Source organism: Artemia sp. Qi Xiang Cuo, chromosome 4 (genome assembly GCF_049724085.1).
Source record: "Artemia sp. Qi Xiang Cuo chromosome 4, ASM4972408v1, whole genome shotgun sequence".
NCBI classification, from domain to species: domain Eukaryota; kingdom Metazoa; phylum Arthropoda; class Branchiopoda; order Anostraca; family Artemiidae; genus Artemia; species Artemia sp. Qi Xiang Cuo.
Window position 1 is genome coordinate 43,705,419 of NC_142797.1, and position 23,889 is coordinate 43,729,307.

General features: G+C 35.9%; 2 protein-coding genes across 4 annotated transcripts in view; both read right to left on the reverse strand.

Annotated features, from left to right (window-relative positions):
- LOC148953143 (uncharacterized) overlaps nt 1-13,479 on the reverse strand; it is a 45,573-nt gene extending 32,094 nt beyond the window's left edge. The window contains exons 1-4 of one of the 3 annotated variants that reach the window (XM_089088322.1): nt 13,264-13,479; nt 9,302-9,469; nt 4,925-5,059; nt 3,445-3,540 (exon numbers count right to left, since the gene is read on the reverse strand). In XM_089088322.1, the coding sequence (XP_088944448.1) occupies nt 3,445-3,540; nt 4,925-5,059; nt 9,302-9,469; nt 13,264-13,269 (405 nt within the window). In that variant the 5' untranslated portion in view covers nt 13,270-13,479. The remainder of the gene's footprint in view (nt 1-3,444; nt 3,541-4,924; nt 5,060-9,301; nt 9,470-13,263) is intronic. The other 2 variants (XM_089088323.1, XM_089088325.1) reach the window with 2 other exon arrangements.
- Non2 (upstream activation factor subunit spp27 homolog Non2) overlaps nt 1-23,889 on the reverse strand; it is a 98,340-nt gene that overhangs the window by 60,202 nt on the left and 14,249 nt on the right. Inside the window, exon 3 of the mRNA XM_089088326.1 lies at nt 18,810-18,957. Within this exon, the coding sequence (XP_088944452.1) occupies nt 18,810-18,957 (148 nt within the window). The remainder of the gene's footprint in view (nt 1-18,809; nt 18,958-23,889) is intronic.

Consider the following 23,889-nt stretch of genomic DNA (forward strand, 5'->3'; position numbering starts at 1 on the left):
ATCAAAAACGAACAAAAATTAATTAAAAAAAAACTTTCCGAAAAATTAAGTTTTTCAAAGAAAAGTAAAGGCCATTTTAAACTTACGCTCAGCAGATACAAATACATGTTAAAATTTAAACTCAAAAGGACCAGAAAATACTATTAAAGAATAAATGAAACCCAAAACAAACAGAAATTAAATAAACAATCATAGCAAAAAACATACAACAAGAAATAATATAAATAGATCTTAAAGCGAGTAATGCTTAGATTGAATATGAAAATCAAGCTTAAAACGAAAACAAATATTTTGCTATTAAAGTATAAATGAAACTTAAAACGAACAGAAATTAAATAAACAATCAATGCAAACAAAAATACAAAATACGATATACAATATCGTATATTAACGTAAATGAATAAATAAATCTTAAAACAAGCGAAATTTGACTTGAATATCCAAATCAAGTTTGAATCGAATAAAAATAACTACAAACAAGAGTTTGGGTATCGTCTCACTGCAGAAGCCTAAAACCTACTGCGCCATTGGCGCTTTACTGAAAATGAATCATATTACAAATGTTTTCGTTTGTACTTAATATTGAAAATAAATATTAAAATTACAGTGAAATTTTGAACTGATGAGCTTTTAACAATTAATATCATTATGCATCAAATATTCAGTTTAATTTATTAGTTCTTTTCAAGGTTGGTCAAGACAAATATAGTTTCACTACAAGCAAAATTTGGATACTGCCCCCTTCTTTAACTGTAAAAACCTAAGGCCTTCTGCGTCATTGGTGCTTCACTGAAAACGAATTACTCGTATATTACAAATTTATTCTTTTCCAGTTCTTACAGCGTTGAAAATAAAAATAAAAATTACAATGGAAAAAAATCTTGAACTGATGGATCTGTCAATAATTAATATCATTATATATCTAATATTCAATTTGATTTTGTTTATACTTTCCAAAACTGTTCAAGACTCATGTAGTTTTGCCATTTTTTTTAACTTTGCCATTTTTTCTAACTAATCGTACTTGTTTGGTATGAAAACATTCTATGGCTTCTAGGCATTTCTATTTGATCGGAAAACTGCACCTCAAACTTTGTGGAACATGCATTTTCTTGCATGAAACACCAAAATATAATAAAATGTCAAGTTTCGAAGTGTTCCACTACTCGCAAGCAAGCGCCATTGGTATTTTTGAATCCGCATGGTCAATTTAGGGGGTGGAGGGTAGGATAATTCTCGTAGCAGCCCCATTCCGTCGTGGTATGGTTCACATTTTCAACACCTGGCGTCCGGACTATCATATAATCTACCAAGCATAAAACTTCCCCAAATCGGTATCCATAAATAAATGAAACCCAAAACGAACAAAAATTAAAATAAATATTAGTCAAACTCAAAACGAGCATAAATTAATGTGAGTAGGGTTCAAAACCCCTATGCTTTCTAAAAGCCAGAATATAATTTGTACTTTACTGAAAAAAAAATCAAATGAGTTTACTAAAAAAAAAATGTGCAATGTCAATTTAATATACATATGCTGATATTTATTCCCTAAAATCTTAATTAATTTTTGATTTCTTAAAGTTACAAAAGTGAAAATATTTAAAAGAATTGTTTTCACTTAAGCGCCAATGACGCAGTAAGTTTTAGGTTTCTGCAGTGATACGATACCCAAACTCATGTGTGTAGTTATTTCTATTCTATTCCAACTTGATTTGTATATTAAGTTTAAGCTTCACTCGTTTTAAAATTTATTGATTTATTTACATTAATATATATTGTGTGGTTGTTCGCGTTGATTGTTTATCTGATTTCTGCTTGTTTTGATTTTCGTTTGCGCTTCAATAAGAGTATATTCTCATCAGTCTTAAGGTTGATTTCCTTGTTCAGTTTCGGCATTGCTTGCTTTAGGATATATATATTCATTTATATCGTTGTTCGTTGTATGTGTTTTGACATGATTTTTTATTTAATTTCTGTTCGTTTTATGTTTCATTTATTCTTTAATAGTAATTTCTGGTCGTTTTGAGTTTGAATTTTAACAGGTAATTGTATCTCCTAAGCTTAAATTTAAAATGGTCTTTACTTTTCTTTGAAAAACTTATTTTTCGGAAAGTTTTTTTTAATTAATCTTTATCAAGCCTCAGCTATAAAAGCCTCAGTTTTTATAGCATCAGCTATAAAAATTAGCTATCTGCTCAATTTTAGACATAAAGTTTTAGTTAGCACTAGTCAATCCAGGCTTGTTTTAGTCCTTTTACGATACTTGTAACTTTCGACTTAGCCGATTTTCAAACACGATTTTCAAACGAAATGCACCGCTTCTCTAAAAAAAAAAAAAAAAAAAAAAAAAAAAAAAAAAAAATCCAAAACAAAAAGTTTATGGTTGCTTCAGTTTTAAATCTGCAGTTACTCTACACGTGCCGTGAAGAGGCCGCCGGGGCAGCAAATGGATTATGTTTTGATTCTGCACCCCAAAGCCAAATAAACAGCATATGTAAAAAAAACGATCCCCCCAATTTTTCTTTCGTATATGTTAAATACTGTTGGTAAGTTTGACACTCAAAACAAGCAAAAAACATTTGTTTCATATAAATGAACTGGAAAACTTATGCAAGACAACTGGCAAATAGTATATTTTGACTATTAGATTTTATGAAAACATGAATAGTTTGTATAGACATATTTTGACCAATAGTCCCGTTTCAAATAAACTCTTCAAATTCAGATTCTTTTTCAGAAACCATAAAAGATCTAAACATATAATTCGGTAAGAGAAAATTCGTATCTTGTAATGAGGCTCATGGAGCGAATTTTTAAGTTTGCACGAGCCTTTTTATAGTTTTGAAACTTGCTAAACGAAGTCAAACCTCTAACTGAAAAAAGAGAACCTAAATTACATCTTGCATTACATTCAAATTTGTTATTGAGAAGAAGAAAACATTCCATGAAACTGAATTTTCCGGAAAACGAGGGAAACCTTTACAGTACTCACGACTTAAAAACTGAAAGACTTCCATTGTCTAAACTGGTTTTGGCTCAGTTATGAAAAGCATACAATTTGTTTTTCCTTTAAAGAGAAAACCCTCAAACAAGCGCAATTCGTTATCATGTATTGGGAGTATTCGGGGCTATTCAGGTACAAACTCCCAAGTTTACCCTAAACCCCGAAATCTCCCCTATAATCTCGAATGTTTCATACTGTTATTCTTATCTTTGCAACTCCTTTCACGTTTGCCCCCCCCCCCCTCCCGCCCAGACCATAACAAATTCATTGAACTTGTCAATGATACTATTTGAAAACTGCACTCTTTGATACAAATTTGCTACTTCAGGAGCTTCTTCAAAGTAGGAAGCCCTTCCCTGATAAAAGAATCTGGCTACACTCTACCAAGTCTGCTCATTAAAAAAAAAACGATTAAACAACTTCATTGAAATTCATACCTCTTGAGCCTTCCTTTTCCTAGTTTCGGCAGCTTTCTTGGCAGCTGCTACACGTTTCGGATCCTTCCCACGGCCTTCCTCACTTGAATCACGTCCCTTGAGAAGTAAACTTGAGATTACTTTTTTTAAACACCAATCAAAAGCAGATTTGTACATGTCAAGACAAACAAGCTACAAAACTTAAATGCCGTTTCGATGACAGGCATTATTTTTTTAACTGCTATCATTCTGCAATGGTGTAGTTCCAACGTTTTTCTCCACCGTAAGGCACATTGAAAACAGAAATGTGGTCAAGTTGTAAGAATTAATGGAATAGGAGATTTGAAAATGAGTAAGAGTAGCATCAGATAGTACATCCTCACCGATCTAATAAATGGTGCGGCTCAGAAAATCAAATCTAACTAATGTCCCTCAAATTCGCCAGATTGTTTTTATGTTGCAGAAAAAAAATATGTGCGCAGAAATAGGTATGCGGTGTATTCACAAATACACTGCAAAGTTTTCCAAACTAAACGTCCGTTTCAACAAGCTGAGAGATTATTTTTTATGTTGCAGTAAAAAAAAAAAATAAAAAAATATGTACGCACAAATATGTATGCGGTGTATGCACAAATAAACCGCAGTTTTCCAAACAAAACATCCGTTTCAACAAGCTGAGAGACTGTTTTAACAGTATGTATGGAATTGTCCTTATACCCATCCCGACTTAGAACTAATTGTGGTACTTTCGCATTATATGGGCCCCTCTAAAGAAGTCCAACAAGAGATGCCACAGTCAAACGACAGAGACGCTTTGAAAAACCCGTTTTTACAAGATGATTTAACACACCACTGAGAGAAATACTTTATCCAGCGTGGTTTTAATTGCGTATATGATATTAAACCGTGGTTTTTTGGAGTTTAGATGGGGAAAAGGGTACCTAGGTTAGGTTAGGTTACGCATTTGATATATGCAATGCTTTGCCCCCCCCCTTTTCCCGAATGTGCAAATATATAGCCCCAATTTGTTTCTAAACTATTATATAGTCATCCTATTTTATTTTATTTCATTAGCATTAACTAAACTTGACTTTTTAGAACGGCCCATATAATGCAAAAGTACCCTAATTGTTTTGAGGCAATTTTGGGTTATTTCTTTTTCAGGTTCAAAGATGAGCTTAGCATGCAAGTCTATTTCAACTGAACTTCCGAACAAAATAAAAAACGTGACACGAATTTACCAGCCATAGATTAGCATAAGCGATAATTAAATACTGTTTTTTGGTTTCCCTAGTCGAACTATCTAAAAGAAAAACCAAGGAAGACACGAAAGAATGAACGCTAACACAGAGAAACACCTAAGTCGAAATTTGGTACAAAATACGCCCGTAGTAATGAAAATCCTGACTCACTTTCAGAAACGCTGCGTTTATTCAACCAGTTAAAAATTAATGAAAAGACAAGTTCTACCAAGCGTTATGACATAAATATAGGTTCTTACCCCTTCATCTGAAGAAGTTCCTGTACGACTTGTCCTACCGGACCGCCTCACTTCTGCTCCTTTCCTACCAGCAGCAACACGCTGGGGATTCTTTATCTCCTCATTTTTGAACTCTCCGAGTTCACCAGATTCCTCCTAATAAAACAAACAAATAATAGCATTTTTAGGATTGATGGAGATACCGATGATTAAAAACAATTTCTGTACACCCAACAAAAGAAAGCTACGTTAAAATAAAAAAATAGATAGAAATAGTCTAATATGGCGGATACAACCACCCTCCCAACTCATCATTCTTCACGGTAAAGCTTAGTTTGTATTTTACTAGAACTACAACACATTTTCCATTGTTTTCTTTTTGCAGAGAAGAGAAGAATATTAAAAAATAAGTAAATCAAACTTTTTTAACAACCAACTGTATGTACTTATTCAATTTTAATGTGCTTGTAGCAAACGACAAGTTAAACTTTTTTCTAAAGTGCAAATGGACAGATCCCTTCAAAAATTTGGTAATTTCTGTCATTTTAGATTTTAATGGTACTTGCTTCAATCGCAGGCAGCGCGATAAAGCTGCCTAAGTAAAGAACGATGTGGGCACAATGTATTATTTGTTTTTCTTTTTTCTTCTCCATACCCGGGCACTTCGTATTGAAGGAGTTGTCGTAGAAAGTTTAAAGGGAAATGTATTGGTTGGAGTTTGGAGTGGAGAGTACCCCTTTCACAAGTTAACAGGTATTAGTAGGTAACTAGCCCCCCACGCCCATCACTCGCCCAAACACATCCAAACAACATTTTGAGATTGTCATTTTGTTCGGCGTAATTGAAATCCAGATATACAATATGTTGCGGAGGAGGAAACTCCCCCACTGCACCTAGGGAAAGGGGGGTAGTTACTGCTGTGGGGGCATATAAGATTTTTATAGAAGGCATTGACGTAGAAACTTCAAAAAAGGGTCATTCGATTGGAAATTCAAAGGGCTGGTGCCCTTTTTAATAGTCGAAAATAATTAGAGGGCACCTAGCCCCCCCCCCCCACGCCCATCATTCCCCCAAACACATCCAATCAGTTTTGAGATAGCCATTTTGTTCAGCGTAGTTGATTTCCAGATAGAAATTATGTTTTTGAGGAGGACACTCCCCCAAAACCCTCGGGGCAAGGGTTTTAAGTTATGTCCTGAGGGCATATAAGAACGATGTTGGCACAATGTATCATTTATTATTTTTTTCCTTTAGAACAGGGCACTTCGTATCGAAGAAGTTGTCGTAGAAACTTCGAAAATGGCTCATTCAATTGGAAATTGGAGTGGCTTGTGCCCTTTTTAATAGTCGAAAGTGATAGGAAAGCAACTAACACCCTTTCCATGCCCACCATTTCAGGAAAACACATCCAATCAACATTTTGAGATATCCATTTTGTTCAGCGTAGTTTATTTCCAGATAGAAATTATGTTTTTGAGGAGGACACTCCCCCACAGCCCTCAGGGCAGGAGTTGTAAGTTATGCCCTGGGGGCATGTAAGGTTTTTATAGAAGACTTTGTCGTAGAAACTAAAAAAAAGCCTCATTCGATCGGAAATTCAAAGGGCTAGTGCCCTTTTTAATAGTCGAAAGTGATTGGAGGGCAACTAGCCCCCCCCCACGCCAATCATTCCCCCCCACACATCCACTCAAAATTTTAAGATATCCATTTTGTTCAGCGTGGTTGATTTTCAGATAGAAATTATTTTTTGGAGAAGGACACTCCCCCAGAGCCTTCAGGGCAAGGGTTGTAAGTTATGCCCTGGGGGCATATACGGTTTTTTATAGGCTTTGTCGTAGAAACTTCAAAAAGGGTCATTCGATTGTAAATCTAAAGGACTAGTGCCTTTTTTAATAGTAGAAAGTGATTGAAGGGCAACTAACCCCCCTCTCATGCCCACCATTTCCCAAACACATCCAATAAAAATTTTGAGGCAGAAATTTTATTCAAGATAGTTTTAAGTTCTGTAAATTAGGTCTTTGAGAATGACAACCCCATCCCAGCCCTCAGGACAAGGGTTGTAAGTTATGCCCTGGGGGCATATAAAGTTTTTATAGAATGCGTTGTCATAGAAACTTCAAAAAGGGTTCATTACATTAGAAATTGAAATGGCTAGTGCCTTTTTTAATAGTCGAAAGTAATTGGGAGGCAACTAACACCCCTTCCACGCCCACCATTTTCCCAAACACATCCAATCAAAATTTTGAGATAGCCATTTTGTTCCACGCAGTTTAAAGTGCACGAAATTATACCTTTGAGCAGAAAACTCCACCTACAGTCTTCTGGGCAAGGTTTATTAGTTATGCCTTGGGGGCATATAAGTTTTTATTGAAATCTTTGTCGTAAAAACTAGAAAAGGGGCTCATTCGATTGGAAATTCAAAGGTCTACTGCCCTTTTTAAGTCGAAAGTGATTTGAGGGCAACTAGCCCCTCTCTCTCGCCCACCTTTTCCCCAAACACATGCAATTAAAATTTTTAGACAGCCATTTTGTTCGGTGTTGTGGATTTCCAGATAGAAATTATGTTTTTGAGGAGGAAACTCCCCCAGAACCCTCAGGGCAATGGTTGTAAGTTATGCCCTGGGGCTATATAAGGTTTTTATAGAACGCGCCGTCGTAGAAACTTCAAAAAGGGCTCATTCGATTGGAAATTGAAATGACTAGTGCCCTTTTAATAGTCGAAAGTCAATGGAAGGCAACTAACACTCCTTCCACGCCCACCATTTCCCCAAACATATCCAATCAAAATTTATAGATAGCCATTTTGTTGCACACAGTTTAAAGTTCAGGAAATTATACGTTTGAGCAGGACATTACCCCCACAGTCTTCAGGGCAAGGGTTATAAGTTATACCCTGGGGGCAAATAAGGTTTTTTATTGAAATCTTTGTCGTACAAACTTGAAAAAGGACTCATTCGATTGGAAATTCAAAGGGCTAGTACCGTTTTTAATAGTCGAAACTGATTTGAGGGCAACTAACCCCCCTCTCACGCCCACCTTTTCCCCAGACACATCCAATCAAAATTTTTAGATTGCGATTTTATTCAACGCAGTTGAATGTTTTGGAAATTAGGTCTTTAAGGATGACAACCCATCCCCCCAACCCTCAGGGCAAGGGTTTTAAGTTATGCCCTGGGAGCATGTAAGGTTTTTATACAAAGCATTTTATACAAACGAACAGAAATTAAAATAAATAATCAATTCAAACTCCAAACGAGCAGAAATTAACATAAATTGGGCTTAAAAACCCTGTGCCCTCCAATGGCCGGAACATAACTTACAGTTCACTGAAAAAAATATATAGGTTTTTACTCTTGTAACATTAATAAATCAAATAATATTGACATTTTGATTGCTAAATATCAGTATATGCATATTAAACTGACAGTGCATATTCAATTGTATTTTTTCAGTGAAGTGAAAATTTTCTTCTGGCTTTGGGAAGGCATGGGGGTTTTGCGTCAAATTTATGTTAATTCCTGCTCGCTTTGAGTATGACTCCATTTTATTGTAATTTCTGTTCGTTTCGGGTTCACTTATTTATCGATGCTGATTTGTGGTAGTTTCGCGCTTGGTAGATTATTTGATTTTATTTTTACTCATTTTTTGTTTAATGGAGTTCTTTTTTTTCTTTGAAAAACTTATTTTGTAGAAAGTTTTTTTTAATTAATGAAAAAAAAACAACAACAAATAATAAAGCCGAACTTGACCTTCTGTGGCACAAATATATACTATATATAAGTATATATGGTACTTTCGCATTATATGGGCCTTTCTAAAAACTCAAGTTTGGTTAATGCTAATGAAATAAAATAGGATGAATATATAAGAGGCTCATATAATGCGAATTATATATATATATATATATATATATATATATATATATATATATATATATATATATATTTCAAGATTACTCTGTTTCTGGTCCTGCAACAAAAAAAAAAAAAAAAAAAAAAAAAAAAAATCAAGAAGCTTTCTTCGCTTTCCTCGATCAAAGCAAAAGATTATTTTACGCCCTAAATGCGGCCTATGTATCATACAGCCAATAAAGCGGCTCGCGAGCCGTATGCAACCCTTTCCAACAGGGAAGACTTGGGTGTTTGGAAAAGCCCCCTCTCCTCCCCCAAACAAAATACCATCCATACGAAAACTATGTACAGCTCCAAATGGAAAGCGGCATGGTAAATATTCACGTGAAAATCTAAAAAATTAATAAAAACACCCCACTCCCGAGGAAACCTTCGCTGGCTAACCCCTTCCAATCCCCTGAAAAAAACGTTGTTCCCTTGTTTTGTTGTGTACACGTATTTAGTAAACAATTATCTTTTACAGTCAAAGTAGAAGTAAATAACTTACGTCTGAAGCTGATGCACTGCTAGACCCACTAAGCCTAGATTTAGCTCCCTTCTTTCCAATTTGAGACAATTTTTCGTGCCCCATCTGACTAGCAGCCTTTTTCCCAGCAGCGACGCGACGAGGATTTTTGCCTTGAACCTCACCTGTCACAACAACATCATCTTGATCCTATATAAACTAAGAGACTCAATACGTGCCAGCCGAAGTTCAAAGCAGTAAACAACTGAAACATAAGCTTTAAGGGGTTGAGATCCTTAGGAGCATACCCCTGAATAAAGGCACGTACCGAATATTTTTGGGGGGAGCGGGCAAGAATAGGAGGGGGGGGGGGGTAATGAAAAAACTAATTTTATTAATAATTTGAACGAGGTGCCCAAGTTCAAGTTCATTAATAGTAGATCTTAATCCATTTATTTGGCGTAATTATTTTTCTTGTTCTGCACGATGAACTTTTGATGTTCTAACTTGATTTTCAAAGAATTTGCAAAAGCTGAAGAAAAATTATAGATAAAATATAGATTCTTGTTCGGGATCTGTTTCTCCAAAATATAGCAGTTTACTGCCAATGGCAAAGGGAAGTGCACAAACTTCTTCATAGTGGGCAAAAACTAAACGTTTTGGCCTATGAGAGCGGTTCTTCCCCCAAGATGTAACTTACTTTTGCAGATTTGTTCTTCCTGAAGGGAGAGGGCTACCCCTTGCCCTTCTTTGTGGGAACACTTGGACAAAATATGAAACGTTTGAAGAAAGCTTCTCAGTTGCAACAACTCTGCCTTTAAAACTAGTATTAATTAATTTTGTTTAGGTAGCAAAATTCTAGTTTAAGGGCTTCTTGCTATTTTGAAAAGTAGCTGAGTTGGAACTTCTCTTTTAATCCGGAGGTTTTTGATTTTACAAGGTAAGGAAGGCATTGACGACCACCTTTATTTCTCTTAATTGTTCAGGTGGTGGGACAAAACTTCTTCTTTTGCCTTGGCTTGTCTTTTGTCATTATGAAAGACATATCGCCGAACCTTTTGTTTATTTTTATTGTTCAAGTGGTGGGAAATAAACTTCCTTTTTCTTCCAACGATTTATCCAGTCCATATTTTTGACTTTCAAAGGTATGGTAGGTATTGATGCCCTTATCCATGTCGAAATAAAAAATTCAATCATCATCGCTATCATTATCAATTTGTTTGCTTCGTTACACCCCGGCTTATCTTTCGTCATTATGAAATACATATCGCCGAACCTTTGTTTTTTTTTTTAAACAAAGGTGTGGTAGGTATTGGCGACCTTGTCCAAGTCGAAATCCCGAACTCAACCACCATTGCTATTATTTTCAATTTTGACACTTTTTGATTCTCACTGACCAGGTTGATTTAAAACAAAGGTTCGGCGATACGTATATAATGACGAAAGATAAGCCAAGGTGTAACGAGCCAAACAAATTGATAATGATAGCGATGATGATTGTGTTTTGGACTTTGACATGAATAAGGTCATCAATACCTACGATATTTTTGAAAATCAAAAAATATGGAGTGGATAAATCGTTGGAAGAAAAAGAAGTTTTTGTCCCACCACCAGAAGAATTAAAAGAAATAAAAGGTTCAGTGATAGGTCTTTCATATGAAAAAAGACAAGCCAGGGCAAAAGAAGAAGTTTATATCCCACCACCTGAACAATTAAAAGAAACAAAGGTAGTCTCAATACCCTCCATACTTTTGAAAATCAAAAACCTGGACTAGATAAATTGTTGGAACAAAAAGAAGTGTTTGTCTAACCCACAACAATTGAAAGAAACAAAAGGTTCGGCAACCCGAGGCAAAAGCTAAAGGTCCAATGAAAGAAAAATGTATTTTTACAAAGGCACCACTTCTAATTCACGGTCCATTTGGACGTCATGACATCAAGAAAAGGCTCAAATTGTCTGCGTTTAAAATACAAGCGACAGTAAGAATCTATATATAGAAGCCTGCCACGTGCCGATTGCCGGGGCCCTGCGACGAAGTCGCCGGACTCCCGGTATTATATATATATATATATATATATATATATATATATATATATATATATATATATATATATATATATATGCTACTTTTGGCTATCCTGGAGAGGGGTAAGGTTAGGAAAATGAAACTTTCAGGGATGTGTCTACAGGCTAAAGTTTGTCCTGTGAAGGTATTTTGAAGTACCGACCTCCACTCCTCTCTCTAGAGGATCCTGAACTTTGATGACCATTAAAAATCTGTGTGTTATAAAAGTGAAACCTTGCAAAATAAATCTTCTGCTTAAATGAAGTACAACAAAATTTTTTTCAGCTTCACAACTTTGCTCAATTCTAATTTAGGTAAAATTCTACTTTAGCTACTTCTGGCTATCTTGGAAAGGAGTTTGGTTAGGAAAATGAAATTTTCAGGGATAGATCTACAGGCTAAAGTAGGCTATGTCCCGGGAAGGTATTTTGAAGTACCTACCTCCACTCCTTCTCCCTCTACAGGGTCCTGACCTTTGATGACCTTTCAAAATATGTGTTTTATAAAAGTTAAACCTTGCAAAATAGATCTTCTGCTTAAAATGAAGTCCAACAAAATTGTTTTCAGCTTCAAAACTTTGCTCAATCCTGATTTATAGAGTTTTAAAGATATGCAAATACATTTCCTAAATTTTGAAAATTAACATTGATATGGCTTAAAATACTACTCAAATAACAGGAATTGCATTTTGAGAACTAAAGCCAGAGAAAAAGAATCTTATAACAGAAAATTAGGGTAAAATTTTGTTTTGTCAAAATTTTAATAGTTATAGACCTGTCATGTAGGCAAATTTCAGGATCCTCTAGAGGGAGAAGGAGAGGAGATAAGTACTTCAAAATACCTTCCCAGGACATATTTTAGCCTGTAGACCCATCCCTGAAAGTTTCAGTTTCCTAACCTCAGCCCTTTCCAATATAGGTAAAAGTAACTAAAGTAGAATTTTACCCCAATTTATAAGGTTTTAAAGATATGCATGCAAATACATTTCTTAAACTAAAAAAAAAAAAACAACATTGATATGGCTTAAAATTCTACCCAAATAACAGGAATTGCATTTTCTGAAATAAAGCCAGAGAAAAAGAAACTGATAACGGAAAATTCAGGTAAAATGTTGTTTTGTCAAAATATTAATAGGTATAGGGCCTGTCATGTAGGCAAATTTCAGGACCCTATAGAGGGAGAAGGAGCGGAGGTAGGTACTTCAAAATACCTTCCCGGGACATACTTTAACCTGTAGACCCAATCCTGAAAGTTTCATTTTCCTATCCTAAACCCCTTTCCAAGGTAGCCAATAGTAGCTAAAGTAGAATTGGTACTTGGGCATTATATGGGCCTTTCTAAAAAGTCAAGTTTGGTTAATTCTAATGAAATAAAATAGAATGAATATATAATAGTTTATAAACAAATTTAGGTTATATATCTACACATTAGGGGGGGGGGATAAAGCATAGCATATATTAAATACGTAACCTAACCTAGGTGCCTTCCGTCCCCCTAAAGCCAAAAAACAAGTTTAAATATCGTATACGTAATGAAAACCACGCTATCATTTATTACTCTATAGCGCTTAACCCGTCAAAAACGGGTTTTTCGTGACTGGTTTCCTTCAAGGGCGGATCCAGGATTTTTTTCGGGGGGGGGGGTACTAATTTTTGACTCAGTTTTCGACTAATTTTATTGATTTTTACCTAGGTTTTACTAATTTTCTACTTATTTTCGACTCGGTCAAAATTTCGGGGGGGGGGGGTTCAAACCAGGTAACCCCCCCCCCTGGATACGGCCTTGGTTTCCTTGTAAAGGCCCATATATTGCCCAAGTACCGTAGAATTTTACCCAAAATAGTTTTCAGTTTCACATCTTTGCTCAATCCCAATTTATAGTGCTATTGACGTTATATGTCAAGTCAAAAGCGTACTAAATTTACAAAATTCAACTTACCGACATTTTAGATTTCCAAATAGTTCGTCCAACACCAATACCAATTACAATATTTTCACTTCTTGACTCTTACAATGCCAAATGATTCGTACTTTAAACGTTTAGACATACGCCGCTCGACAAACAACACGGCAGTTGGTCCAAGTAACGTAAATCAACAACCTTTTCTGATTAATCCTTAATTGAGGAAAAGATCTATCAGGATTATCTTTCTCAATAACCTAAAAACCGAAGTTTTCTGATGGAAGTAGAGCGAAGTTGAAAATAAAAATAAATAAAAATGAGGAGTATAAATCTTTGAGGAGTTGAAAATAAAAAAAAAACACATTTTCAAAATATTGTGTTAAATGAAATATATAGATTTTAGAAAACTGACGGACATTAAAAGAATTTTAAGTGTATAATTAATATGATTTGCAGAAATTTCAGTTGTATCCTCATATGTCCCCGTATGACAGGCCGGTGTGTCAAAACCCGTGAACAATTCATGCACTTCCTGAAGGGGCGAGGAAGTAAAACTCTAATTGCAAAAACTCGCTTTAGCGCTGGAGACAAAAAAAAATAATCAGGGTTTTAAGTTCTTCTTCGAAAGTCACAAAACCATGATTCAGTAATTTACTTTCACTCCTAGGATAAACATGAATGGTATTTATCATGATTCCTGAATAAACTTTGAATTTGGATGATAACATTTTTTGACTAGGCAGTTTTTTCCAAAGCTTTTTTTTATTTTTAATTCCCAAAGCTTTTTTTTATTTTTAATTTTCAGAGGTAATCATGCTGACTTAAAGGTCGTAATGAGGAACTCGCTTGAAAGGGACAATATCGCTGGCGCCCTTTACAAATTACGAAAGAGATCGTGCCGAAACAAAACAATTTTCTGCCACAAACAACCGTTTTCGCCAAATAGAACCACAATGCCAGTAGTTTAAAATTCTGAGATAGTCAATCGACAAGATGCTTCTGTATAAAAGCTATATGCAAAATCTGCCCTTATGCTCAACGCCCGCCCTCCCGAAATCTCAGGCTTGTTTTGAGATTTTTCCCTGTAATCTCTCATCCTATGCGTGATCCAGGCAACACTTAAGTTTCCTGAAGTATCTACCTCCACCCCTCCCCCCTCAAAGGGCACTGAACTTCGGTGAACATTCATTGAGGCAGCAACAAACGTGACACTTGTCGGTTTTGCGGATGATATCCTTAATCTTAGCAGGTCATTACAACGTACCGAGGAAAACTTCAGCACACTAGAGAGTGAATAATCTAAATTGGAGCTGGAATTTCACTCTGAGAAATCTGAGGTTCTCTATTTAGTTGGGGTAACTCGGGTCGCACACCGTCAGTTCAACTGGGACGTTCTTTAGGAAAGCCAGTTGAAAAACGTGTTTATCTTGGTCTATCAATTGGGCCATCCCTAAAGCAAACCCGTTTGCTGCTGATTTCCGACCTTGAAAAAAAATGTGGTGCGTCTTATGCTTCAGTTGTCCGAAATAAAAGACATTCCAACCGAACAATCCTCGCTAAACTATATAATCTTACACCACTACCGCATTTTCTATACACAGCACCATTTTGGAAGATTTTGTCACAAACATGTAAACGTAAACTCCAATCAGTAGATTTCAAATTTGCAAAATATTTACTGCATTTACCCCCGTGAGCCCAAAATTCAACATTAATCTGCAATTATAAAATAGCCGACCCAGCAACAGTTCTATCAGAACGTAATTCGAAACACAATTGCAAAATCAGTTTTCATCCATGGTGTGCCTTTCTTATGCAGTGATATTTAAAGCTGTATATATTTAAAAGTTGTTCAGTGTTTTATAGATGTTCTTTATTAATTGTTCTGATAAATGTTGTGATATCTCTTTTTTTCTTTCTCTTATTCCTTTTTTTGTCGTTTTCTCTATGTACTCCGTCTCCGTTTATTTTTTTTTTTTTTTTGTATTGTATGACGGGTTCCAAATAAGTAAATAAATAGGACAAACATCGTTTTTTTTATGTTTTCGAGTTTCGTGAGTTCTCGTTATTTAAGTATTATCATATGTATACATGTGAACCTCCTAGGAGGGGGGGGGGGATATAGGATGGTAAAGGTTAATGTAGAAATAGCAAAAAAAAAGTCCGTTGGATTTGCCATTCGATGCTCTATCTAGACATAACAATCATTTCTGTCGCAAATGTCGGTAGGTAAGTCTGAAAAAATTGTAGTCTGATAAAATGAATAAAACAGTGCTTGTTAAAATGAAATCCTTGTGTGGGTGCCTAGGGTAAACAAATCTCTTCCCGGAATTTTTTTTTTTATTATTTATTTTAAAGAAAGCAATTTGGCTAGGTGAATGAAATCCAAGGATTTTCAGTTAATATTTGAGCTAGTTCCAGAATGTTCTTTCACCTGGCTCTACTTTTTTCGTTAAAATAAAGAAGAAAGTTTATCTGAGAAGCCGTTGTTTATACAAGGGATTGTGCTGTGCGCTCGGAAACCAAAACATTTTTTCTCTTTCGCTGTTTTGATACGCTGATACGCTTTTTCCAAGGTATCTTGACGTTTCTCAGGGTGCCAGGATCCGCAATAATGGTCAGAATGTCCCAGGATTCTGTTGGAAACAGTACAACTTTGACACTACTATCGTTGGATCCAACGATATTTACTTCATTACAATAGGGCGTGATTTATTTCTCTCTCGCAAGCACAATAAGGTCTGGACATTTACAATCAGATTGCAGGGTCTGCAGACTGCAGTATAAAACTTCCGTTCACCGTCTGTGTGTAGCAACAAATAACGTCTACTGTTGTTGTATCTGGCTTTGATCTATTTGATGATTGAGTTTTGTGGATATCGAATTGCGTGGAACTGTGGCGTGTGTAGGAATCGAAAGACCTTTCAGAATAAGTAAGATAGTTCAGGCGTAATCCAGATTTACAGATTGCCACAATTAAGTTGCCACGTCAATGCCGATAATAGTTTCCTTCCCCTGAAATTGGTAAAAGTGATTTGTCCAGTATCTGTTTTGAAACGGTGTTTGCAGGTGAAGTGCCACAAACAAGAATTGAACCCCAGTCAATGCTAAACACATGGAGAGAGGATTCTCAATTTTAGCAGACTGTTATTCCCAATAGTTACACAATCAAGCTGCTATTTGTCAGATACAATCCTTTCCATCCTGAAAAGCAGCTATGACAGTCACTTTCGTAAGAAGGTATTTTGGTTTCATAAGAAGACAACAAGTATTAACGGTCCTGTTTTAAATTTTCGTACTGACGAATTAAACCAGACAAAAAGTATGTCGATATTAAAAATACAACTAAAGGTAGGCTACTCTTTAGTACTTTATATCATCATTCATTGTTATTCAATGAAACCTGGCCCTCAACCTTCAGTGGCTATCTCCTACGAAAATATTTCACCCAATCGAATTTTATCTTGGACCAGAAACTTGTCCAGCTCAACGACTTGTGCAGGCCGGAAGTGTCGTTGCAGGGAAATACAATAAAACAGAGAATTGAGTGTATCACTGATTTACATAAGAATGTACACACAATGCAGCAGCAGGAGCTAGCTTTTACCTGTAGTAGTATTCTTTGACATTCCAATACAGAGAAGCCCACAGTTAGCGTAAAAACTGTTTCCTGCGGCGAACTAAGTTGCTATTGAAAACAGCCCCGCAAGAAGATAAACAAAAATGCGAGCTGCGGTAATAAAAAGCAGATGCGCGCCATTTTCAGCACAAAAATAAATTTGTACCAACTTCATCAAACTTGGTAAGTTGAATCAATTTGGTACAATTAAAATTGACCAACCCTTACAGTTATACAGACAAATACAAAAATTTGGAAGTCATATTTGTAGAAACTGGTTTTCGTCACTTTGATCTCCTGTAAAGAAACGACAAATGCAATATATCTTATTTTTTGTAAGACAGCCATGTTTCCTCAGAGGTTCACTAAGATCCGTTCTCGCGAGCGTCTTTCAACACATGCCTATCTCCCTATATTTTAAACCCTCCTAGAAATCCTTACCATTTCTTAAACATAACAGCAATGTTAATTGATGGACAATTTTATTCAATCTTCAAACTTAGCATTAGGTCAACCATCCATAATAAACACTACCAAAAGAACGTGATAAAATAACAATAAATATTGAGACAGGTGGCAAAAGGTTCAGATTTATACATGCACTTAACAGTATATATAAAAAGGAACAAAACAGCCTGAAAATCTTAGCAAGTTAGCCGCTACCAAATAAAGTGGACGAATTCAAAGCAAAGCCATGCAAGCAAACAAAGGAAAACAGGTAGTCTTGGCGGGACATTTCCTGTCTAAACTAGCTGTTTCCTGTCATATCATCGACAGCAATTTGTTTACTTCATTATTAGTATAACTTCATTACGTGTTCCTGCACATGCGTCTTTAATTTAATCCAAGCTTCAATACTTTTGTTTTGCTAAATTCTACAGTATTTTAGACATTCTCCGTTCATTCCTTTCACATAGTCCACCACTCTTTTTACAACGCCCACGAGAACTTTTTCGCCGTGAATGTTTTAAAATCTAGGAATGTTAAAAATGCAAAAATAAGAAGCGAGCTTTGAAGCCTATTTCAATCCACTAAGCAAAGTCAAAGCACATTCTCAGCAACGTTAAAACGACTTAAGATAACATAATAAGATCCAAATTTAATTGTAGCTAGTTTAGAAGGGGACTACTCAGCCAAAACTACCAAAAAACGTCTAAAATAAAAATCAGCACGAACTCCGAAGGTGACCGAAGTTAAAAACTTGTTAAAAAAGTTAAAGCTATTTGAATATTAAGTGATTTTCAACTTTAGCTTCCATGTTTACGGCTAAGTCTGCCGTATACAACTAAAAATTTCCCTTTGACGAAGAAAGGATATGTTTGCTTATAAATAAAAGAAATTCTCGACCTGCAAACCACATATTGTCAACTTTATTAAAATTCTCGCAAAAAAAAAGAACGTTAAAATCTACGACTGACAGTGGACTGACATTCAAATTGTTTATTTTAAACGTTTACTTATTGCAGAGCTTATGGTTCAAGATAAGCAATTAGACATGCAAAAAATTTTTTTTAGGGCGATCTGTAAACGAGGTGTTCAATTGTTAAACTGTCATAACTCCAGAATAGAAAAGGGGAAAACAATTGAGAAGGAATATCTTCCTAGTTTTGATTAAATTAGATCCATGATAAAGATAAAGATTCGTCATCCTGTGTGAAAGGCCGAGAATTGATTGTGTTTAATCAAGTATTAAAATTTTTCAAGACATTACAAGAAATTCGAAAAAACAATGAAGAAAGAATTGCCTACGTCGTTCTTCAAAGCGATTTATATCATTCTTATGCGTTTAATAAAAATGAATACATGGTGGCAGTAACAGGACGACACTCTATAACTGCCTTTTTTCTCAGATTTTCATTTCTAATTTAATATTAATTCCATCTCTTACCCTCTTCTTTTCATAGTTCATGGAACAATTATTGCGTTTAAGAGTCCTGAAATCAGAATATAGCATAATCCATACCTCTTCACTGGATTCTTTCTCTTTCCCTTTAGTTGGTTTGGCCTTGGGTTTCTTTTCTTCTTCTGATTCATCGGTCTCTTCTTTTTCTTCTTCCTCGTCTTGTTGAGATTCGACGTATTCCATTACTAAGTCATCAATCTCTTTTTTCCTAAAAGCACATTTATATTTAAGTTTCCAAATTAAAGTGAGCTTCATTGCAAAAACAAGAGAAAATGCAGTTCCACCTCATATTCCATATAGAATAAACAATTGCTTTCCAGATAAATTTATTTTTTAATATTTTAAAGATAGTCAAATCAGGTGAAAAAAAAAAATTTCAGTTCACTCAAATAATAAATCCTGACGGTTTCGTTGACAAAACTCAGCTATTTATTTTTGAAGTATCAAAGAAAATTTGTCCAGAGAGCGATAGCTTATTTAACCTGTGATTGATTGACTCAGTTATCAAAGCAATATTAAATAAAAAATGGAAACAATTAAGAACAGTGATCATGATCATGCGCTCCTCACTTTGATTATACTGTTACCAATCATAACATCCAAGCATCGAGAATGTGTTTAATACGTTGCGGCATGGAGATAATTTCTTAAACCACATTGGCCTGCCATAATATAAAGAAGAAATTATGAAAAATGGGGGTTTTAAGGCCAAACGAAAATGCTGTTAAAACACAAAACGAATATTTCGAAAGGACAACCGCCTCTCTTCTTCAGCGCGAAAAAAAAATATATAAGCAAAATGCCAAAAAGGGGCAAAGAAAAAGAAAAAAAAAACAAAAACAAACGCGGAGAGTAAATGTGCAAAAAACAAACCAATAAAAACCACTGAAAAACCAAAATTAAAAGATGAGCGAAATTCAATAAAAGCCAAAATTAGAAGAATTAAAACCAGATACCTAACAACCAAAAAAGCAAATCATTCACCAATATACATGATTTGTACAAAATCCAAAAACTCTTGAACTGCCATCAGGGGATACTAGCGAACGATTGGCCAATTAAAAAAAAAAAAATGCATTCACTCAAACAAACGAACCAGCAATTAAAAAACTTGGAGAACCAAGTCATTTCATTTCTGATTTAATAATTGAAATCCTTGCACAAACCCTTTGAGACCTGATTGGTTGATGGTATGTTTCACCATGTGAGTGCGAAGGAGATTCGACATTTACTTCAGGGATGACTAAAGAATTGGCTTCTCTTTTGAAAAAACCTTTTGAGATTTCACTTTTAGTAATCAGGTCAAATATCAGTTCCTTAAAATCTCTGAAAGTTTCATTTATCAGACTCAATTACTTTCAGAGATTTTAAGGAACTGATATTTGACCTGATTACTGGAAGTCATGTTCGCTTTGGACAAGTACTTTCTTTAAAATATTCAATATTTTACAATATTATATTCTAAACAAGGTAAATTTTGAACTGAGTACTTCACAGTTTCACTTGTTTCTGCATCAAGTCATCATCAGTGCCGTTCAGGGGCTTTACTTTCAGTGCCATTCAGGGGCTTTTAGCCAAAATGTTTGGGGGGGGAGGGGGAGGGAGTGATTGATTTTACCAACTGGCTGATCATTTATAGCGACTGTTTTCACCACTAATTAACATAATGCCCATTTCTAATACGAAACTTGGGATCGTAATTCAGCCCAAAGAATCATATAATCTGAGGAAGAATAGCTGCTAAGTTCTTTTTCCCATAAGAAGCGTATGAACAACGACATGGTGACCTAGTGAAGAATCGAGCAATATATTAGGAGAAAAGTGATAACATGATTTAAAGATCTTAAAAGATCTTAGAAGTGAAAAATTGACAAATTTAAATTAAAATATACAGATTCAACAAAAAAAGAAGAAAATACAACTATATACCTTCAGTTAAAAATTCAAAAATCTTGGCTTGGAGGATATCCAGACCTTCAGTAATTCGTCGAGTTTCAGCTCGTCTGTAATGTCAGTCTTGCAACACATCATGGTGATCCAAACGGTCATTGTCCATTGTTGTGCGTAAACGTGTCATGTGCGTAAATGTGCGTAACCACAGTTGTTGGTGCTGTTGCAAACCATTGGTGAACTGACCAGAGAGTTGGGAATATCGATTTGACAGCGTTAATTTCACGGAATAGTCCCTCAAAGATGTTGCGATTTATGACTTTGTTGCTTTCAACCTCAGTCCTGGCCAAGAAGTGTTTGAAAGCCTTTAGCTCTAATATTTGTTCCACGGGATCTAAGCCTTTTCCAGGAAAAATCTTCATGAGTTCGGAAAGGCTTTCATAGCTGTCATCAATTTTGCCCAGTGAACTTTGATATGCCGGCGCCAGAAAAGATGAGTTGTCGTAGATTGCGACATCCAAGCCGGTCACTAGGGCTCTTAGGACACCGCAGAGCTCCTTAGCATAGAACGATTTCCAGTCATCCAGCGGGTTGGCTCCATAATTAGCAAATGCCTCTGAATAACGAGCAGGAGGACGTCCAGGACGATGTTTAAGTTAGAAATAGTCATTGGCTATTGAACCAAATTTCCTGCCTTGCTGGTTAATTTGTTTCAGCACTAAGATACAGCGAAGAATTTGGAATTGGAATCCTTGATCTTTGATTAAATTATTTGAGCAAGACTTTGGACTTATGTTATATTTTGGCTGAAAGAGCAACGCTATCTATGAACAGATTGTACACTATCAGCTTTACTATGTTCCATGTTCTTCATTTAAACGAATGAAAAATCGTGGCGCCATCCGTAAAATCAGAACATTTGTTGGTAAAACCGTTGCATTAACCGACCAAGATTGAGATTTTGGTAGACGTCATGTCATTATTTTCATGTTCTTTATTTAACCAAACAGAGAATAGTGGCACCGGCCGTAAAATCATTGCACGAGTTGGTATAACCGCTAGATTTACCGACCGAGATTGAAATTTTGGTACACATCATATCATGTTTTTCATGTTCTTTATTTAACCGAACGAAAAATTTTGGCTCCATCTGTAAATTCACGACATAAGTCCGTTAAACCGCTACATTTACCAATCTAGATTGAGATTTCATTATATGTCATTTCCGTATTTTAATGTTCTTTAACCGAATGGAAAACTGTGGTACCAACCGTAAAATTACTGCAGGGGTCGGTAATACTGCTGCGTTTACCGACCAAGTTCGAGATTTCCGTAGATCACATGTCAGTATTTTCCTGGTTTTGTTTAACAGAACAAAAAACTTTGGCGGCGTCGGTAAATCGTGGCGGTTCGCGCCACGATTTTACCGACTATTTTTTTACCGAGTGGCTGAAAATACTGGAGGGAGGGTCCCCCATAGATCACGGCCATGGTGCCATTAACCTAACACATAATTAAAATTTTGTGTACCGTAACAACTACTACCAGAGATACCATGAATTGCATGATTATTCTGGATAAAACTCTATGTCTTATATTTAAATCAATTCTTTGTGTACAAAGAATGTGTATTTAAATCAACATCTCCTGTACACCGAACCAAAATGGATGGGGGCTCCTGACAGAACTTTCAGTTAAAAGGTCCCATTATAAGAGCTTTTCTCTACCAAACTGAAATTCTCTTAAATAGAAACACAATGTCAAAGTCTAAAGTCTATTCTCCCCAATTATCCTAGGTACAGCTTTCGCACAGAAAATAGTACTTGATCATACTCCCTTTAACTGCTTTGAGCCTGGCGTATAAAAATTTTACCACAGGTATTCGCGCAGAGCCCATAGAATTTGAGGATATCATAATCTGTATGCCTTAATCACTAGCTTGGAAGTTGCACAAGGAGTAAGATGTTTTATTGGCTCTCTCCATTGCAGATATTAAAGCAACACTGAAGTGGAATAGAGGACTATGGCCTACTATATATTTTATATTGCGTCTTAAATAGCCTTTAACAAATGGTTCTATCATAAAATTCAAACTCGTATCCAGCCATATTGAGATCGCCCCATCAGCGACACTCTCTGAAATTGTTCTCCACCACCGAATAAGAAGTGAAACAGGTCATTTCCCACTGCGTGCTTGTGCTATACCTCTTGACAAACGAGGTCTGCAAAGTTTTCCCATAGGCCTACCTGGCATGGATAGTCACTACATGGCACTGTATATATAATTAGGAATTTTCTAATTATATATACAGTGCTACATGGCAAAGAATAGGAATTTTCTTCATGCATTTAATACAATTTTGGCAACAGGCAGGAATGTGTAACAAGGAAAAATCATAGGCAACGCAATCGCGCTGCCAAAGTAAAGAACGATGTTGGCACAATGTATTATTTTTTCTTTTTTTTCTTCCATACCAGGGCACTTCCTATCGAAGGAGTTGTCGTAGAAACTTCGAAAAGGGCTCATTCGATTGGAAATTGGAGTGGCTAGTGCCCTTTTTAATAGTCGAAAGTGATTGGAAGGCGACTAACACCCCTTCCACGCCCACCATTTCCGCAAACACATCCAAACAAAATTTTGAGACAGGCATTTTGTTCAGCGTGGTTGATTTCCAGATAGAAATTATCTTTTTGAGGAGGACACTGCCCCACAGCCCTCAGGGCAAGGGTTGTAAGTTATGCCCTGGGGGCATATAAGGATTTTATAGAAGGTGTTTTCATAGAAACTGCAAAAAAGGATCATTCGATTGGAAATTCAAAGGGCTAGTGCCCTTTTTAATAGTCGAAAGTGATTGGAGGACAACTAACCCCCCTACACGCCCACCTTTTTCCCAAACACATCCTATCAAAATTTTGAGATAGCCATTTTATTCAACGTAGTTTTTAAGTTCTGGAAATTAGGTCTTTGAGGATGACAGCCCCCACCCACAGCCCTCAGGGCAAGGGTTGTAATTTATGCCCTGGGGGCATATAAGGTTTTATAGAAAGCCTTGCCGTACAAACTTCAAAAAGGGCTCATTCGATTGGAAATTGAAATGGCTAGTGCCCTTTTTAATAGTTGAAAGTGATTGGAAGGCAACTAACACCCCTTCCACGCCCACCATTTCCCCAAACACATCCAATCAAAATTTTGAGATAGCCATTTTGTTCCAAGCAGTTCAAAGTTCAGGAAATTATACCTTTGAACAGG